Source organism: Rhodnius prolixus, unplaced genomic scaffold (genome assembly GCF_049639745.1).
Source record: "Rhodnius prolixus isolate KJV_2025 unplaced genomic scaffold, Rpr scaffold_6, whole genome shotgun sequence".
NCBI classification, from domain to species: domain Eukaryota; kingdom Metazoa; phylum Arthropoda; class Insecta; order Hemiptera; family Reduviidae; genus Rhodnius; species Rhodnius prolixus.
Genome location: NW_027411634.1, coordinates 26,037,961 through 26,058,203, shown reverse-complemented (window position 1 = coordinate 26,058,203; position 20,243 = coordinate 26,037,961). Strand labels below are relative to the sequence as shown.

The 20,243-nt window shown below is 34.7% G+C and overlaps 2 protein-coding genes across 3 annotated transcripts in view; one reads left to right on the top strand and one right to left on the bottom strand.

The window, feature by feature from the left end:
• Oct-TyrR (Octopamine-Tyramine receptor) overlaps positions 1-20,243 on the bottom strand; it is a 464,127-nt gene that overhangs the window by 365,790 nt on the left and 78,094 nt on the right. The window lies entirely within an intron of this gene.
• On the top strand, positions 18,193-18,802 carry LOC141460452 (uncharacterized). The gene is made up of 2 exons (XM_074140448.1): positions 18,193-18,474; positions 18,641-18,802. Exons 1-2 carry the CDS (start codon positions 18,193-18,195, stop codon positions 18,800-18,802), a joined length of 444 nt encoding a protein of 147 aa, XP_073996549.1.

The window sequence follows — 20,243 nt, the reverse complement described above, 5'->3', positions numbered from 1 at the left end:
TTAATTTTTATTTTCAAAATACTAAATAATAATATTAACTGCCCTGAACTGTTATAATTGTTAAATTTTCTTGTGCCAACAAACAGTACTAGACAAAAACAAGTGTTTTCTAAAGTGTGCCATAGTACTAATTATCGTAAGTTCAGTTATTTTCCAAGAGTTGCGGATCAAGTTAATCATCTATTTATTCAACACCAACATGATCGAATTGAAACGTTTGTTAAATAACTGATTTTGCAATGATTGGTACTAACGAAAACTTACCAGTTATTTGTGATATCATTAAGATTTATTAATTTAGTAAAGTTTATCTATTTTTAAAGTATATTTTGTAGTATATATTTTAAAGTTTTATATATCTATTAAGTAAATGATGTCTATTATTTATTTCTATTTTATTTTTATTTCTATTCTGTGACTTACATGAGTATATATGTATGATATATGTATATTCTATAAATTATTATATGTTGAGTTATTATTAAATGTTACTTTAAATTATATTTCTTTGTAACTGGATGATTGCCCGTAATGTAAATAAATAAATTAATTAATTTTGGAAGAACTGAGTCGTAACACCAATCAAAAATAAGAAAAACATGTTTACATTGACAAAAGAAAATAAATTATATTTTTCATTGGCTCTCTTGGTGAAACATATAAAGAAAAAAGTATTGTATTAGCCAAAATTATCGTCTTTAAAAGGCACTGAGTGGAAGTATGTTACTCAAAATACCATTTGGTCACAAATGCCTCTTGAAACACCTCTTAAAGGTGAATTGCAAAAAGTATTTTATGTTAAAACAAATAATGCGATTCATGAAAATATTTGTTTTGGCAATAATTCATTGATTATGGGACAACCTATATGGGAAGGAATCAAATATTATTTATAATAATATTGGCATAGTTCCATTACAAATGTTACACCACTTTAGCAGCCCTGGGATTGGACCGAAATACTTACAACCAATTGCAGAGAACTGCAATTCATGCAATGCATCTTGAATGCATATCATGTTTTCCACTAATTTCTAAAGTAATCTATAATAATGTGTTTGGATGATACACTGTCATTAAATCCAGGATATCTGCGATTGGAAAAAATAATAATAATACTGATACCAAAAAAAAAAGTCCAAAGTTCTGTCCTGCACACATTAATTCTTTTATATCATTTAAAATTAATTAAATTATAATTTTATTATTATAACGCAATTTGAATTTTAACAGGGGATAAAATTTTAAGGCAATTCTTTGAATGTAATTTAATAAGTACTAGCTAAAGTTATTCTTTCATCTGCACACAACCGAACATTTTTAGAGATAATTACCATTAATCTTACTATCAATTCAGGTTCTCGAAATGTTCTGCAGGAATAAACAAGGCTATAAAATTTGAGTACCTCTGATAATCTCAAAATAAAAGAAAGAATCAATTGAGGGGGAATGAAGTCAAAATAGTGTTCGGCTCTTATTTATTTTTGGATCAGTAGCTCCACTAAAAAAACAGTTTTTCGTATACTTTTGCCAGTTACATCTTTATGGAATCAGATTTATGGTAGTAGGGTGCCTTAAAAACGAAAAATCTTCGATTACTTAGGCGTTAAATTGCGATTCAGCTATCTTATCAAAAGTTTCGGCTCAACTAAACCTTTATTCTTACATAATATGTACAGAGCTTTTAGAAATAAGAATTCACTTTACAAAGATATCGGCCTCTGTAAGATATTATTAGAAAAGTTTTCCTTGAATATTGAAAGAAAGTACAAATTTGAAAAAAAGACAGTTGTAATTTAAGTTGAGCTTTAATTTCTATGGTAAATTATAATTCAAAGCTTATCATTTGTATGTTAAATAGGATCTTTTTTTCTTTGGCTATCGTTGTTATATTTTGTGGAGACTAGGGATATTGTTACTAAACTGAAACTTCCAGATGAAAATGGTCCCCTTTTTGTGCAGTATTATGAATAGAGAAATCAGCTTTAGAAAGTTGACGAGTGTTGGGAGGAAAGTCAGGGTAACTAGAAGCCAACGGTAAGCTGCAGAAGTTAGAATTCAGTTTATGAAACAGTAAAGACAGTTTAACATCTGGAAATTAACTGTGTTATAGAATTGTGGAGAAATTTGATAGGTAACGTATTCCTCATGCCCTGCCGACTCCCAAACAAACTAACACTTGTGCCCAGCTTTCAGAATTAATTAACAGCATTCTCGGTATGACTGTAAAAGATATTTCCATGGTTACAATTAAATAATCTCTTCTTACATTTCACTGAACGTAAAAACCTATTTCCTAATTTAAATCGTATTTTCATTGTAACAATAAATATGCTGTGAACAATCACACGGACTTTTTCTAACAATTCTTCAGCTAGTGACTTACAAGAACATTTTAACTTACACCTCCAAAGTGCCTAAAACAAATTTACACGGAAAAATTACCTAAAAAATGTTTTTATCTCCACAGACAATTTAGAAAAAAAATCTCAGAATGAATGAGATTCTTCATTAGAAGGAAGAATCTCCTTATATCTACAGTCGAGCCTCCTATATAAAGGACACTCTCACTAGCGACCACCTCCATTTAAGGACTGTTTTTGGATTTCCCTGTTTTACTGTTACACACTTTCTATATAAAAGAACCTCCGTCTAACGGACACTCTACATAGCGATCGCGGACATTGATTTTGGGGAACGGATTAAATGTTTCACCTCCCACCAACGACCACCTTATTATTAAAAGTTCGTTTGACGAGGTGATCAAAATAATTATCCCCTCTCAAGTTTTTGTTTTTTTTCTGGTTTTTCCTAAAGTTTCCTATACAAACTCATACATCTTGTACCATTTTAATCATTTTTCAATACAACTTTGTGCGAACAATATTATTTTTTCCGATATGTCTCTCAAACGAAAGTAGTTAACTCTAGAAGAGAAAATAAACGTGTTGGAAGATTTTGCAAAAACCAAATCGAGCCATCGTCAACTTGCCGAAAGGTTTGGTCTATTTTTCTAATAATAGATGATAGTATGATGATAATTTTACCATTAATTATTATTGTTATGAATAAATGTGATAATTACTATAAAAATTGTTATAAAAATTATTAATTATGTCAATAATATGTAGTTTTTTGATAAATTTTTTGGATAATTAAGAAAAACTTGATGCATATCGTACAGCTGCAATAATTATGCAATTATGTATGTTTTGAAATCTATTAATAATAAACAATTTTTAAACAGATGTTTGGAAAAAAAAAACCCATATTTTTTCATTATGAAACTTGCCTATCTCCTTCTAACGGCCACCTCCAAACAGCGGCCACTTTGCTTTCCCCCGCCAGTGTCCGTTATTGAGAGATTCGACTGTACAGCTACGAAACTGCAATTTTGCGCAATTGTAAAAGCAAATGAGTACTACCATAACACCTATAGGAGAGGAGATACAGAAAAATCGATATCGAAGATTGTCCACGTTTCAAGTATATCCTCTAAACTGGTAAATAACGAGAAGGTAAAAAAACAACTTTATCGAGATACGCTAAAAACAAAGCTTAACGAGCAAAACAATGCTCCACATTCTATATTACAGATTGGCCAAGTTAGAACAATGAATTTAATCTAAGCAAACATAGAGTATGTCAGCTATTCACCAGGCCATGGTCAACGATCTAACTTGGGGAACTACTAAATTAACGGACATGTATGCGGTTACGTAGTTAGTATGGCCACGTAAATCAATAAGGATACGAGTCAGCTATAGGCGCTAATTTCGCCGGAGCCACATCGACCTGGTAAATGAAACTCATTGTTCCTCTGGCCTAAATTATATAAGTGAATCAAATTAGATCAAAAGTTTAAAATAACAGATATAAGTTGAATTTTAAGGGCTAGGGGAGAGCTGCTAAATTGAAATTGCAAACTCTATTCCAGGGGTTCTGCAATTTGTTCACTATGTAATAGACCCGAGCTGGAGGATATACTTCACTTTCTGGCTATCTGCCCCATCCTGAATGAAATTTAGATTAAATGTTTTAAACAAACCAGCCTTTCTAAAGAACAGCTTATAAAGTTCTTAAATGGCGCTAATTTTTATTTGTTAATACAATATTGTAAATTGGCTTGGTCATACAGATATAATTTAATTTTAGAATTCAATTTTTAATTTTACACTGGTTTTATTGTGCATTTATATTGTTTTTAGTGCAAAGCCATCTTTTTATTTTTATTCATTTATTCTCGCGAAGATATTTAGCAACCAGTTGTTTGTTTGAGGTTCGTGGCATTTCACCAAAAAAGAATACACTAAGTGACCGAACGAAATGAATTGGACACTTCAACGAACGAGTTGAAAGAACAGACAACGTCAGACAACTTCAAAGAACTAACAAGTGCCCGTCACTGTTTAGCAGCATTCTGTGTAAATTACAATGACCATTGTACCCACTGTGATTCACAGCCCTACAGTCTGTGGTTCACAGTTCCTGTCATCCACCTCCCAATTGTGAAAATATGCCCAAAATGAAAAATATGAAAAAAATATGTACATATTTTGATTAAATATGTAGAAATATTTATTTATTTTAATCAAATATGTATAAATATGCGGTAACATCCAAATATGTGGAAATATGTGAAATAAAAGTAGACTCAAACGGCTTAAAAAGTGTCAGTATGAATACTTCTAGTTGAAAAACGTCTGTGAATTGCCTAGAAAAAAATATGTAATTACATACGAATCCGTTCCCTAGTTATGAGGTTTCTGAGGCAAAAAGAATTTTTTTTTTTTTTTTTAAAAAAAGTTTAATCATCTTTAAGTAATACCTATTTTTATAGGCAGACTTTTTATGTTCAACTACCAAATTAGGTGTGGACGGAGGCGGTATCTACTTGTGGCAGAAAAGAAAGGCCTAGATTGTTCTAGGGGTTAAGCGACTAAAGCCGGTAACAGGCCACCACTGTGTAGACAAAAGGGCCGGTCTATACCTGAACTAGAAAGGAAAGGGCTAGATTGTTCAAGGAGTTAGTGACCTGTGTAAAAGCCAGCTAAGAGAAAGGCCTCAGTTGGGGTGGTGCATATGTGTTTTCCCAGCCAGTGATTGACAGGTAGGAGCGAGACAGAGAGTAGGAGGAGGGCGGCCCCAGCTGAGGTGGTGGCAGTATGTTTTCTCCAGCCAATGAACGTCAGGAGGGCGTGGAAACTTATGCTCAGAGAGTTGGAGGAGGGCAATCCCAGTTGGAGGGAGGCACGCAGTTAAAAGGAGGCCGACACAGCTGGAGAAGTCAGTTTTAAGGAGTTTTTAAGGAGATCTTAACGAGTTGTTAATCAGTTTTAATCGAGTTATTAGAGTTTAGAGTATTAGTCAAGTTTATGAGTTAGTTTTGAGAGAGTCAGTGTTAGTGCGGAGTGCTTCAAAGTTAGCTAGTCAGGCGGTTAGTCAGTTAGTGAGTAGAGCTTTGTTTGTGTAGCAGAGACTAGAGCAATTCGGTGCAGTGCGGACCAGTGGTCAGTCGGGGAACAGTTTGTGGCGTTACGTAGTGAGTAAGTAACAGTAAACTGTTGTGACTGTTGTAAATGGTGACTGTAATGAATAGCGTTAGTTGCTAGTAAATGTTAATGTGAGTAAAGGTAATGTGTTAATAAATCAGGTTATTACTTACAAACTTTAGCGAGTTTTATTATTTAATCAAACCCACATAATATTAAAATAACTAGTGGCAGGCACTAGTTCTGTAAGTAAAGTTTTTTTAGAAAAACTTTACAATACTTTACTATAAATTTCTCATATTAATCATTAAATAAATACCGAGGTCTCTACCGGTAATCTAATCCTGTAACACTCTATGTAATACTTTAAACCGTGACGCCTAAGTTTAATCATCTTCATTTTTTAGAATTAAAAGCGTGTTAATTTTAAATTCAGATATGAATATACGAATAAAGAAATTCAATGCTGACACAGAGACTCCGGAAGTGAGAATAAATTAAAAACTTTTTGCATTATAAAAAGCAGGGAGAAAAGTGCACCAGTTTAAGGCGGCCTATTTGGGTTCGTCTACAAAAAAATAACAGAAAAAATGGAAAACTTTAATGGAGTACATCTCTTCGTCTCTCCATGCCCACTGCTAAGCAGTTTCTTCTGCCCTCCGTTTCCATCAATTTAATAACTCCATCTTTTTCAATATTCATAAATGCTAAGGCGATCAGTACTTACCCTACCCATTCTACTACGTAAAGAGCTTTTATCTTCATTTTCTTTTTAGAAATAAAGAAACCATCGGATGAATAAACAATTCAAATGCTAATAGTAAAATAGACTAAATTTGTTTCACTAAAGAGAAACGCCAAATCTTCTGAACTCATGCAGTAATACGAGTCATTACTGGTGACGAGTCTTGGGTGTTTGAGTACGACCCAGAAACCAAGCGCCAGAGCATGGAGTAGCACACTTCAACCTCTCCAAGGCCCAAAAAAAGCAAGGATGGCCAAGTAGAAGATCAAAAATGTATGCTGATTTGTTTTTTCGATATCCACGGAATCGTTTACAAAAAGTTTCTACCTCAAGGTCAAATGGTCAATCAAACACTTTTACCGAGAGGTTCTAGAAAAACTTCGAAAAAGGGTCATTCGTGTGAGACCAAACATCAAGAACAAGTGGGTGTTGCATCACGATAATGCTCCTTGTCACATAGCAATTTCAATAAACGAGTTTTTGGCTAGTAAAAACATTCATGTGGCTCCTCAGCCTCCTTATTCGCCTGACCTTGAGTCCTTGTGACTTTTTGCTCTTCCCGAAGTTGAAAAATCACCTCAAGGGAACTCATTTTGGGACAGTTGGAAAACATTCAAACGGCTGTAACCGACCAGCTGAAGGCTATTCCAGTATCGGAGTTCGAGCACTGCTATGAGGAGTGGAAAAAACGTCTCCAGCGCTGTGTGGCTTCAGAAGGAAGTTATTTTGAAGGTGACAATATAGAATTGTAATTCTTTTTGAATAGAAAAATTTAAAAAAAAATCAGTCTCATTACTTAATTTACAGACCTCGTATGTTCAGATGAGAACATTTTCATTCGTTAAATAATCTCTGCCAACTAAATTACTCTATCTATACCTTGAAACTGTAATTCTTAATCTCATGCTCATGTTACCCAAATTAAACACTTTCTGGGTATAAAATTACTTAATTAAAAACTTAAGAAGCGTCTTTTAATAAGAGGTAACCTGGCGTCTGTAGCCTTCTCAATACAACTGCCAGCTTTCGTTCTCTTATTATAGACAGAACTATTTAACCAGATAATTGAGTTAAAGTGGCTTTTAGGAAAAGGAAATATGAAGGACACATTCCTGGATTTGAATACGTCACTTCCTGCTTGTTAGCCAATTCCGCTGCAACTGAGCTAATACTTTCGCAATTTTTCTTATTTATTTTTATAGAGTTATGCATTTTTGTAATAGATCCCAAACTGCGGCCCCCTGAGGACATTTATGCGGCTCTCGCCGCACTTCCGGAAGAGGCATCTCTTTCATTGGTGGTCAGTGAGAGGAGGAGCACTATATGTGGCGGTGCCGCAAAGCGCTGCGTCGCTCATGTACAGTGCTACTTCCGATGACGCGGGACGGACGTGTCACGGCTCCGAAAACAGTGTAAAATAACAGCCAGAAGTAGGAAGAAAGTCCAAAGCACTATAACTAAACCGGACATTGACCATCTCATTAGCCAAAAGCAGGTCCATAGTTCCCATAGAAATACTGGGCAGTTTGGTGATTTTTTTTTTTAATCCTTTTATTGAAATTTACACCTGTACCCACAGGGCACAATAAGTAAATAAGTTAAATGTATTGTAAATAACGTGGCAGACGTGAATGACGGTCATCCAGTGATGGCCGCCATTAGTCACCCAGTTGGTCACGGGGCCAACGGCGCCTCAGCCGTCTTCGACGATTAGACGGTAGCGTAGTTGAAGACAAGTTTGCAGCTAAAGGGTTGGGATGAAATGAGAGTTTTTGATGAAAATTTTTATATCCGATTTTGGCAAGTACGGAGACGAGTGGAATTTGGAGATCTGTATGTATTGTGTGGTTGCTAACATAGAATGGAGCGTCTACTATGCGGCGAAGTATTTTGCATTGGAGTGTTTGCAGCCTATTGATGTTTGATTTTTTAGCTGTTCCGTAATGTTCGAGTCCTGTAAGTCCATATTGGTGTGAGAAGAGCTGTATAAAGTCGTTGTTTGTTTTGTAGTGAGAGTTTTGAATGTTTGTCAAGTAGTCTGGCTAGAAGTTTGTATCGTTTGTTTAGTTCGGTACGTTTAAGTCTCGTATGGGGGTTCCAGGCAAGTCTCTTGTCTAGGTACATTCCAAAGTACCGCACATGGTCGGCTGGTGGGATAGGTGTATGATGCAAGAAGCCAGGTGGTGGAGTTTGATGTTTGAGTGTGAAGACTATGTATTTAGACTTAGTTGGGTTAATTTTTATACGCCAGATTTGTAACCAAGGTTCTATTAAGTGAAGGTGGGACTGTAGTGAGCGTACAGCGAGGATAGGGTCAGAGTATGTGGAGAGAATGTCAGTGTCGTCAGCGAAGGTGTAAATAGTGGTATTAAGGTTAGAAGGTAAGTCGGTTTGGGGATTTAAATTTACTTGTTCTTTATTTTAAATATTTTATTTGTTCCCGTTTTGTTTTTTGTTTTTACTTTAAAATAGTTTTTTTTTTTTATAGTCCGGCCCTCCAACGTTCTGAGGGACAGTGAACTGGCTCCCTGGGTAAACTGGGTAAAAAGTTTGGGGACCCCTGTAATACGAGGGTCGTTTGAAAAGTCCGTGCAAAAATAAAAACTACTTAATTTTTTGGGGTAAACCTTTTTTATTTTTCAACATAGTCTCCTTTTAGGCTTATACACTTCGTCCAACGCTGCTCTAGTTTGTTGATCCCTTCCGAATAATAGGATTTGTCCAAGTCTGAAAAATAGCCATTCGTTTCTGCAATCACCTCCTCGTTTGAATAAAATCTTTTTCCCGCCAGCCATTTCTTCATATTGGGGAACAAATAGTAGTCCGAGGGAGCCAAGTCTGGAGAATAGGGGGGATGTGAAACGAGTTGGAACCCTATTTCCATTAATTTTGCGACCACAACTGCTGAGGTGTGAGCTGGTGCGTTGTCGTGATGGAAAAGGACTTTTTTGTGGGCCAATCGTGGGCGTTTTTCTTGCAGCTCGGTTTTCAAACGGTCCAATAACGATGAATAATATGCACCTTTTCCAGATAGTCGATGAGGATTATTCCTTGCGAATCCCAAAAGACAGTCGCCATAATCTTTCCGGCCGAAGGAACGGTCTTCGCCTTTTTTGGCGCAGATTCCCCCTTGGTAACCCATTATTTAGATTGTTCTTTGGTCTCAGGAGTGTAGTGATGTATCCATGTTTCATCCACAGTGACGAAACGACGCTTAAAGTCCTGCGGATTCTTCTGGAACAGCTGCAAACCGTTCTTGCAACACTTCACACGATTTCGTTTTTGGTCAAGCGTGAGCAATCGCGGCACCCATCTTGCGGATAGCTTTGTCATGTCCAAATGTTGATGCAAAATATTATGTACCCGTTCATTCGAGATGCCCACAGCACTAGCAATCTCACGCACCTTCACTCTTCTGTCATCCATCACCATATCATGGATTTTATCAATGATTTCTGAGTAGTAACCTCAACAGGGCGTCCAGAACGTTCAGCGTCACTTGTGCCCATATGGCCACTCCGAAAATTTTGAAATCACTTATAAACTGTTCTAATCGAAGGTGCAGTGTCACCATAATGTTTATCAAGCTTCTCTTTAGTCTCCTGAGGCGTTTTGCCTTTCATAAAGTAGTGTTTAATCAACACACGAAATTCTTTTTCGTCTATTTTTTGAAAATCACTCGACTTCCTCGATTCAAACGAATGCCAAACACAAAGAAATAGACCGATCTGGCTGAAACTTGGCGTGTGTTCTTCCAAGAGATGCTACTAACTAAACATAACCTCGATACGCGCCAGTGGTGCTATCTCTCTGACTTTGCACGGACTTTTCAAACGACCCTCGTAGATAGTTCAAACTGTGTGCATGTAAGTGAATGTGAAGTAACTGAAGGTAAGTTGGCGTAAGATACATGAAGAAAAGTACAACCAAGTGAAGATACATTTTATTATTATTATAGTATGACCAGCAAGAATTTATTTCTGAACTGAAAATTAAACTACAGATTGTTTCGAGTGTCTGTCGAAAGAAGTTTGTAGCTCTATTGACGTTTAGTTTTTTCATCTTGAATGGGAAACCGACAGTTAGTCGTAACCAAGAACAGACGTAAGACGTATCGAATTTTTTTCGACAGTAGTTATTATTGCTACATGGAGAAGAATTGGAGAAACGTGGCACGGCAAAGTGTGAGAAATATTTTTGAGCTTTTGATAAGATGAACCTTTTATTCGCCATTTCTTTAGCCAATCGTCTAGAGAGTTCTATGTGTCTGAATGAAAGGCTTTATAGGTGAGTAAAGAATCTACACCAATCTAAAAGGAGTATATTATTGTTAAAATAAATTTGATTGAACTTCTCTAGTAATAAATAAATTAATTAAAAGAATAGAAATAAATATATTGTTAAATATAGCTTGGTAATCTAATTTTATACACGATAAAAAATTAGCGTGAGAAAAGTTCATGTCGATTTCCACTCCCGCAACTATGTAGTAACAGCGTTTTTCTGCACGTCCGTAGGAAAAATAAATTATACTACAGTAATTTAAAAAATTAAATAAATAAATAATACAGTATAGCTGAAATCACTCTTAATAAAAGACCTGGACTTAGAGAACAACAATCAAATCCTCCCTCCAAATTTAATAATGGAGGGATGTAAAAACTTATAGTTCCCTCTAACAACCACTTTGTGTTTACTTGAATCCGTGAATCTCTGAATACTTGAAATTTGACATGTTCTCCCAGTCACTTCTCTAACTTCTAGAAAAACAAACTAAATGTCTTGACAATGAAGAGTAACTTCCCAAAAAAAAAAAAAAGAAGCTTTGCCAGCTGAAAGACACATTCATTAGTAATCTCAGAGGAAAATAAATTCGCGTTCTCTTTCACGTTGTGGAATGCTAGCTACATACCTTCCCTGCCCGATCTAGACACTGACGTCTGCTTTTTAACTATGTGTGGTATACTCTAATGAATGCACATTAGACTTGGGAAACCTTGAGGGCAAATCGTAACATATTTAATTAAAACTGACAGCCAAGAACGAGGATGGAAACACAAGTTGGATAACACGTTTATCTTGAATCAAACACACAAACTACAGGTTAGAATACAAACAAAAATAATGGCGATGTGTCTGTCTTCTTCTTTTAGTCAATTCTTAAGTTTTCTTCAGACGTGAAATTTTTATAAAATTTAAGTTAGCTTATTTATCACAGCTAGAAGAACTTAGTAATAAGTAGCAAAAGTAAATGCTAACTTTACCCTCTTTTATAATTTCTCCTAAATATAAAACTTTAATCAAAATATAACGTTAAACTTAAACGCGGCTTAATTTATTATAATGTTAATTTAAACATGTTTTAAATGCTTAAAAGTTAAACTTATTTCTAAAGTTTATTATGCAGCAGTGATATGATTACATTTAAAGCTTAACTAAAAACTCGTAACTTTGTATTTTGGATACAACATGGATTCAAATATTCATTTAAAACTCTTCCAGTTTTTTAATGCGCATCAGTGATCCTGCAATTAAGATCCCATCAATAATAATTTTTTTTTAAATTTCCCTTATATTTAATATTAACTGACAGATGTAAAACAAACAACAACAAAAAATCATTATTTCATTGCGATGTAACTTTAATAGTCAAATTACAAACTGTAATATTATTCAATATTAGATCCTCCTAAGAATTTCATGAATTGCAGGTTAAGAAACACTACTTCAAAGATAAAAATTGGTTTAAATAGCTAGGACACGTGCTCACTAACAAAAAGCCAACACACAATACTTAGAATAGAACCATATTTATTATTACTATTATAATTATTTACAATCTATAATAATCCATATAAAATTTCATATGGGTTGTCCAGGGATGTTAAGAAAACGATAACTGTAAACGAAAACTGTAAAAAAAACTATTAGAACAGTAATTTTTGATATATTTAACACCAACATGATCGAGTTGAAACATTTGTTAAATGGCTGATTTTGCGGTGATTGGTACTAGGGAAAACTTACCGGTTATTTGTGATATAAAGATTTATTAATTGAGTAAAGTTTCTATTTTTAAAGTATATTTTATAGTACATATTTTGAAGTATTTTGTTTATCTATTAAGTAAATTATGTGTATATATTATTTCTATTTTATCTTTATTTCTATTCTACGATATATTAAAACTGTCCGGTAGGACAGTTGTATAAGGGTTGATCGTCAAAAACTGCACGAAAAAGTGTAACGTTGAAAAACACCCAACTTTGACAATTTTTTTCTCTTTTTCTATAAAAGATAAAATTCCCAAATTTTCTTTAAATTATAGGGCAAGTCCTCCTTTATAACTGTAATTTTATTGTCAAAACCCAGATTTAATATATTACGAGAAAAAAGTTACTGAAAATGAGCAAAAACGGCATTTTCAAAAATTGGTCTTGTTCTTGTTGTTGTTCTTCTTGTTGTTACCTTTTTTGTAAACAACGTAGCGCCTAAATGCGCGAACCGATTTTCATGAATGAGGTGTCATTCAATTCGGAATTTTATGTAGATGTGCCTTTTGGGGGTCTCGACGCTGTATATCGAATGGGAGAGGAGTTAGCCCCCTTTATGTAAGGCCCCTTAAAAATTATTATTACTAATTACTCTGTAAATCTTGGCCTGATTTTGATAAAATTTGGTAGGATGATAGAGTTAGGGCTTCCGTACGTAACATTAAAGCGGCGATCAGCTCTTACACTTGTTAAGGGAAAGTATAGCGATCGTTTCAAATTATCGACACGTGAACCGATTTTCATGAATGAAGTGTCATTCGAATCGAAATTTTGTACAGATTTGCACTTTAAAAGTCTCGTCGCTATGCCTCATTAGGAGGGGAGTTTGCCCCATCCAAGTAAGGCCCTTTCTAAAACTATTATTACCAATATTTCTATAACGCTTAGTCCGATTTTGATAAAATTCAGCTCGAATAAGTGGTTAAAGCTCCTCTACGTGGCTGCGAAGTGCCATCATGCTCTTACACCTACTAAGAGGAAGTACTGCAATCGTTAAAATTATCAATGAGTAAACCGAATTACACCAATGAATTGTCGTTCGATTCAAAACCTTTGCCTCTTTGCCTTTTAGGGAGGTGTACTGTAATTGCAGTTTATTTTTCTTACTCCTCTTAAAAGGAAGTACTGAAATCGCAGTTTAATTTTGCTATTTACGTACAAATACCTTCCTATGTTATTCAAAACGCTTTTTTTTTTTAAAAAAAAAAAATTGTTATTGAGGATGGTTTGTGGGACCGCAACTATAATCATTATTTAAAAAGACCACTCCAGTGGTAGTTACGGTTCCGACTTAACACCTTATCAGGTTATAATAATAGAATTGCTTATTCCAAATTTTAAAAAAATCTGTAAAGCAGATATGTAACTTTGCAAAACAGACAAAAAGGAAAATTTATCCAAAAGGTACAAAAATCTCCTTAACAAAAACTTACAGTTTAAAAAGTTAAGTATAAGGGTTGATTGAACGCCAAAAGGTACACAAATCATCTAGTACCCAACATTTCATTAATTCTTCATTAATATTTAAGTAATTTTACTACATTAATATTCATTAATATTTTTTAGAATTTATTAGATGTCACAGACCCTTATGCTGGCCACTTCATTTATATTATTTTTTTGTTATAATTATGATAAATCACATATATGTACATGCATGTTAAAGTAGAAAAAGACAAAGTTAGAGTAGGCTACTGTCTTGAATTCGTCTTACCGAAATATTCGTGAGCACAAATAACACACAGTTATAACAAGTAGATTATTCAACAATTATTGATTTCTCAATTGTAATTTAATTTAGCCCCCTAATTTTACTTATAGTAAAATACTGGAATAATTAGCTGTCCTAAAAATATGCATCTTATTTATTTTATATTACATATATACAACATTGTGGGATGAATACCTAGATTGAGAGTGTAATTGAAGAAAACTATATTATTTGCGATAAAGCCAGATAATTATTACCTATAATTATAAACGTTTAAATACTACATAAAATAACAATTACTTTAATCGAAGAATGAACTTAAACCGACGATTTTTATTTAAAAATAAAAATAATTAAATAAAATAAACAAAGTCATTGATGTATGTTGGTGTAAGCATTTTTTAAAAAAGGTTTTGAATTTGTTAGCCTCATAATTTTTTTATATTTTTTATAACGTTTTTCTTTTTAACCTGTAATTAATAGTTGATTATTATAGATTAATAGATATTAAAGTCAATCTACAGTGCTACTTGAACATATATTTTGTAGACGAAAATGGCCAGCATAAGGGTCTGTGACATCTAATAAATTCTAAAAAATATTAATGAATATTAATGTAGTAAAATTACTTAAATATTAATGAAGAATTAATGAAATGTTGGGTACTAGATGATTTGTGTACCTTTTGGCGTTCAATCAACCCTTATACTTAACTTTTTAAACTGTAAGTTTTTGTTAAGGAGATTATATATGTATAAATGTATGATGTATGTATATTCTATAATTATTATATATTGAGTTATTTTAAATTATATTTCTTTGTAACTGGGTGATTGCCCGTCTTGTAAATAAATAAATAAATAAGAGAGAGCTGCGAGGTCTTTGAAAACTTTGAACGTAAGGGATGTTATAATCGTTGTGAAGAGTAAGGTTTGATACTTTAAAAAAAACGAGCGTCAGCAATCTGTAGAAATAACTCGGATTGTAATAACCCGATTAGTTCGCAAGTTCAGCTGTAAGTTTAGTTGTAGTCAACATGTACACACAGGTTTGATTGCTGTATATTAGGTTTATTGATTTCCACATGTAATTTGGATCGCCTGTTGCAGGAAGAGGATTGTTGCTATTAAAGAAGCCAAGTGACGGATATGGCATGATAGCATTTTTTTATGGATTCATTTAGATCCTTCACTGTTTGGCTCTTTTCTCTAACATTTTTAAATGTGTATGAGGCTGTTTTGGTGTATTTACTTCTAGTTAGAATGGTTGTGGCGGTCGAATCAGAAAAGATGTAGAAAATATGGCAGTCTATTGCCGGTTCCTTGAGATTTTGTGTAGAATCTGAATGTTACCATCAAGATTTTCATATTATGAAATAGAATTCTGAACTTTGAGATTCGCGCAAGATATAGAGAGAATTATTGAAGAGAAAAGTATGGATAGATACTGATTTTTCTTTTGTTTTTTATCATTTCCAAATCATTTTTTCACTTTCAAGGGACAGATATTTCCGATGAAATATCAGAATCCACAATCTGCACGATTATAATACTTCATTTGAGGAATAAAGAAAAAGAAATTTAAAATACTTAGCCTCCATTCGCTTCCACTCAAAATCGAAATTCACTCAAAATTCCACCAAATCGTAAGGTGAATTGTAGGCTGCTTTAAACATTATTTCAAAGTAAATAAATAGGGATATGAACAAGGAATACTTAAAATCCAACGGATTCCATCAAATAACCAACAAAATAAAAAATTAAACTACACTTTTAAACAAATAACCTCTCTTAAATTATTAATAAAACTCTAAATTACCTAAAACTTGATCGGTTATTGTGTGTAAGATGGTTAGATTGGTCGCTTAATTGCAAAAGTTCTTATTGCTTCTACTAGATCAGATAAATGAAATGAATTTAAAATTAATTATTTTACCAATTCAACGTTATCATCTAATGCATAATAGAGGGCGAATGCAATCTCTTGCTAGTAATTTTATAGGAAAAACAAAACTTTTAGCTAACATCTGCCATTGACAGAGTATTACTTGCCTACTTTATCACAATTAATCTTTCTCTTATTCTAACCTCGATCTTTCATCACAACTTTCATCCTCTTACCAATCAAAAAACTTGTAGAGACTCTTCCTGGTAACTGGAGCAGATGTTCTAATTGTTTCAAGAGTTTTACCTCTCTACTGGAAATCCGGATAGAATACGTGATGAATCTTTAGCAGCTGAGGCTGTAACTTTGCTTCTTTTCCGCCGAATTTCTTGCAAAAATCTTCAATAAGTTTTCTAACAATGGGAGTATGACATGAATTAAAATACAGAAAAATGCGAAGGCGTTGGTTTTTTTGTGATAAGAAGTTAACCCCTTTTTTTTAACCTCTAATTTTTTTGTTGACATATTGCACCATTTTTTTTTCTTTTTAATTGAAAAATAATCCCTTAATTAAAAAGGGATGAATTGATTACATTATATTACAATATATTTTGTAATTAATTCATTGGATGTCATTATCACAATTTTCATTAAACAGAAAACTTAATTTGTTCTACATTTCGGCCAAAACTCGTGATTAGTTCAATTGAACTGTTTACTAATAAAATTATAGCACGATTGAAATAATTGTAAAGATACATATATGTTACATAAAGAAAAGTGTTGTAGGTGTAACTGATGGCGAATACAGACTAGCGAGAAATGGACAATGGAGGCGCATTAGCATCCTCTATTGGACATATGAATATTTCAGAGAAGATTGACCCCTTGCCGGTCATAGACATGGTTGAGGACAGTGTCTGTCCTAGATACAGTTTCGAGACTCCGTTACAGGTGATCCTCAGACCGAGGACTGAATGGAGGGTAAACTGGACAGAACAGTGTCAGAAGGGAGCCATGTGGTTTACGGATGGCTCCAAGATGGCCTGCGGAACCGGAGCTGGAGTGTATGGGGCTAAACCTGAGGTACTTATTGAGAGAGCTCTTGGGAGATATGCCACCGTCCTTCAGGCCGAGGTCTTTGCCATTAAAACTTGTGCTGGGGAAAATCTGCGAATAAATCTTAGAAATAGGGAGATTTCCATTTTTTCGGACAGCCAAGCGGCACTGAAGGCCCTCTCTTCCATCAGAACTACCTCTCTTCCCTGGTCTGGGAATGTAATCTGGAATGGGCCCTAGATCAACTGGCTCGGCACAATAAAGTCCGACTGGAGTGGGTGCCGGGCCATGTGGGGATTAAGGGGAATGAAATAACTGACCGGTTGGCCAGGAATGGAGCTAGTACTCCCTTCATTGGCCCGGAACCAGTCCTGGGGATCACTAGGGGTGCAGTTCGTGAGGCTCTCAGAGATTGGATCTGGAGAGAACATGAAAGGTACTGGGTGATGCTTCCTGGGGTAAAACACAACAAGAGGGTTATGCCCTTGTTGTGCACACAAAGAACCAAAGTTTGGGCAGGAATCAGATTACTCTGGTTACAGGCCTATTCACAGGGCACGGAAGGTTCAGGAAGCACCTGCACAAGGTAGGGCTTATTAGCTCGGAACCGTTGTGCAGACTGTGCCAGGAAGAGGAAGAAACGGCCTATCACCTGTTATTCGATTGCTTTGCAAACCAGAGACTGCGCTACAATATCTTTGGTACCTTGAGACCAGAGGAGATTATAGCGCAGAAGGAACTGATAGGGAAAGCTCTTGACCTTTTTAGAAGAGGAGGTTTCACCTACTATTAAGGGAAGGCACAATAAGCCTCTTGGTGGCTGCGGTGCCGTGGGGCATGGGTCCCGTCCCGCCGTTTAAAATCTAAATCTAAATCGACCTGATGGCGAAAGGTTACTGAAGGTTCCTACGTAGACAGAATTGCTACAGAAATTTAATTGCTTAAACGTAATATACACTCAGTGACAAAAAAAACCGGACACTTGTAGTTATTTGTTTATCTTCTTTAATAATTAGGTAGAAATGTTAGCAATGATCTTTGAGCTCAAACTAGTCATTGCAGACTAGTTGTTTACCATTTATCAGTGATACTTATTCTTTTAAAGTGTTTAAAACGGGTTAACAGATTTTTTATTTTTTCCTTGAGCCAGCTTATCAAGTGAGTTTTTTAATTTTTTCAAATTATATTCTTTGATTAAACATAAATTTTTGCAAAAATTTAATTAAATTGACTTTTTCCCCTAAAAGGATGGTTTTAAGTCGTGAAGACCTTGCCCGGGCAGATGCTTTGGCCAACGAAGGGCGTAGCGTACGGTACATCGCTCAAGTCATAGGTGAGCCGCGCTCTTCCATCCAAGATGGCCTTCAACGACTTAGGTCCACCGGAAGTCTCGATCGAAGAGAAGGTAGCGGTCGACAGCGATGTACGTCGCCTAGAGAAGATCGTTTTATTACTCTTACAGTACTGCGAAATCGTCATGTGACCGCTCCCGAGATACGTAGCGAACTACAAACGGTCCGTAATGTCAGGGTGAGCTCTCGGACAGTCATTAGAAGGCTTTAAAAGAATAACTTAGTCTCTAGACGTCTCGCATCAGGTCCTCTTCTACTGGAGAGGTATCGAGTAGAAAGGAGACTTTTTGTAAATCAGTATCTCCATTGGACACTTGAGCAATGGGGGGCTGTTCTCTTCACAGATGAGTGCCGGTTTGCTTTGTGGCAATCAGATGACCGGGACCGTGTATGGAGAAGACCTGGTGAGCGCTATGCTTCATGTACCATGCGAGAATCCCAACCTTTTCAAAGGCAGCCAATTATGGTATGAGGTGGAATCAACACCCAAGCCCGTACCGAACTAATTACTAGACAGAATGGATCTTTGACTGCTCGACGGTACATTGAAGAGATTCTTCAGGAAGCTGAGGTCCCATTTGCTCCATTTATTGGGGATAACTTCATGTTAATGCAGGATAATGCTCGACCGCATGTTGCTCGAATTGTTACCCATTACTTGGAGGATGTTTCAATTACTACAATGAATTGGCCAGCACGTTCTCCAGAGATGAATCCCATTGAAAACTTATGGGACATGTTAAAGAGACACCTCAGGCAACTTCCGTCACCCCCAACAAATGTTATCAGCTACAAACTGCTGTTGGTGAGTTATGGGATGCTGTTTCACAAGATGAAATTCGATGCCTAGGAGACTGGAAGCCATCCGAAGGGCCAGAGGAGGTAATACGCAGTATTAGAAATCAACAAGGTAATAATTGTTACTTAAATTTCAATTTATCACTATAAAGATTTTCCGGTGTTTACATAATTTTTCTGTAACTTATGAATTTCTGATCTAATTGCATTAAAATTAACTTATTCAGTAAATTATTACATGCGTTATAATTAATACATAGATAAAAAATTGGAATTAAACGAATAAATACAAATGTGCGGCTTTTTTTTATTATAAATATAAGTGTCCGGTTTTTTTTGTCACTGAGTGTATATAAATAAAACTAAATAGATAAGTAAATAAATAAAAAGTCAATAAAAAAGAACAATAAGGCCGTGGTGAAGAGAAAACTGTTTAATTACGAAATGTTTTCAAAAGCAGACAGGACAGAAGTCACACTAACTTTAGAATAATTATTTTAAAATATCAAATAGTCCGAAGATGGCCAATTCCCAAAATGCTCGGCAAAAAAAGAAATCATGACTGAAATTGGCATTATTCTTCCTTCCTTTGAATTAATGAATGAGTCACCAAAAACAATTAATTAAAAACAATTAAGCTGTTAAAGTCAACTATTATTTTAGTAAAAATGCTAAATTTACAGATATTAAATTATTATTTAAACTGAGCAGAAAGAAAGTCGTATAGTGTTACTTCAGATGTTTCTTCTATTATTTAAACGTTTAAGTAAACTATAAATTCTGAGTGGGTTGGTAGATAACTGTGAATAGATAATTTAAAGTTTTACATCCCCTGAACTAGACCGTCTCAAAGATTGTTCCCACATAATTCTTGTAGGAATAATTAAATTAAACAGAAAATGTCTATTTTTGAAAAAATCTCCATTTTTTTTTTTTAAATTGTAGTTGTCAAACAAGTGAATACATTTTGGTAAAATGATGGATGATGTTTCCATTTATTTTGTTGTCTACTGTTGGCGGAAACATGATATGTGCTAATCAGCAGCTAATAAATAATGATGTAGCCCCAGCTAGGTGACTTATACCGCATTATTCACAATACATTTGTGACACAATAAATGTCCTGTCAACCAAACCATCATCTTTTTG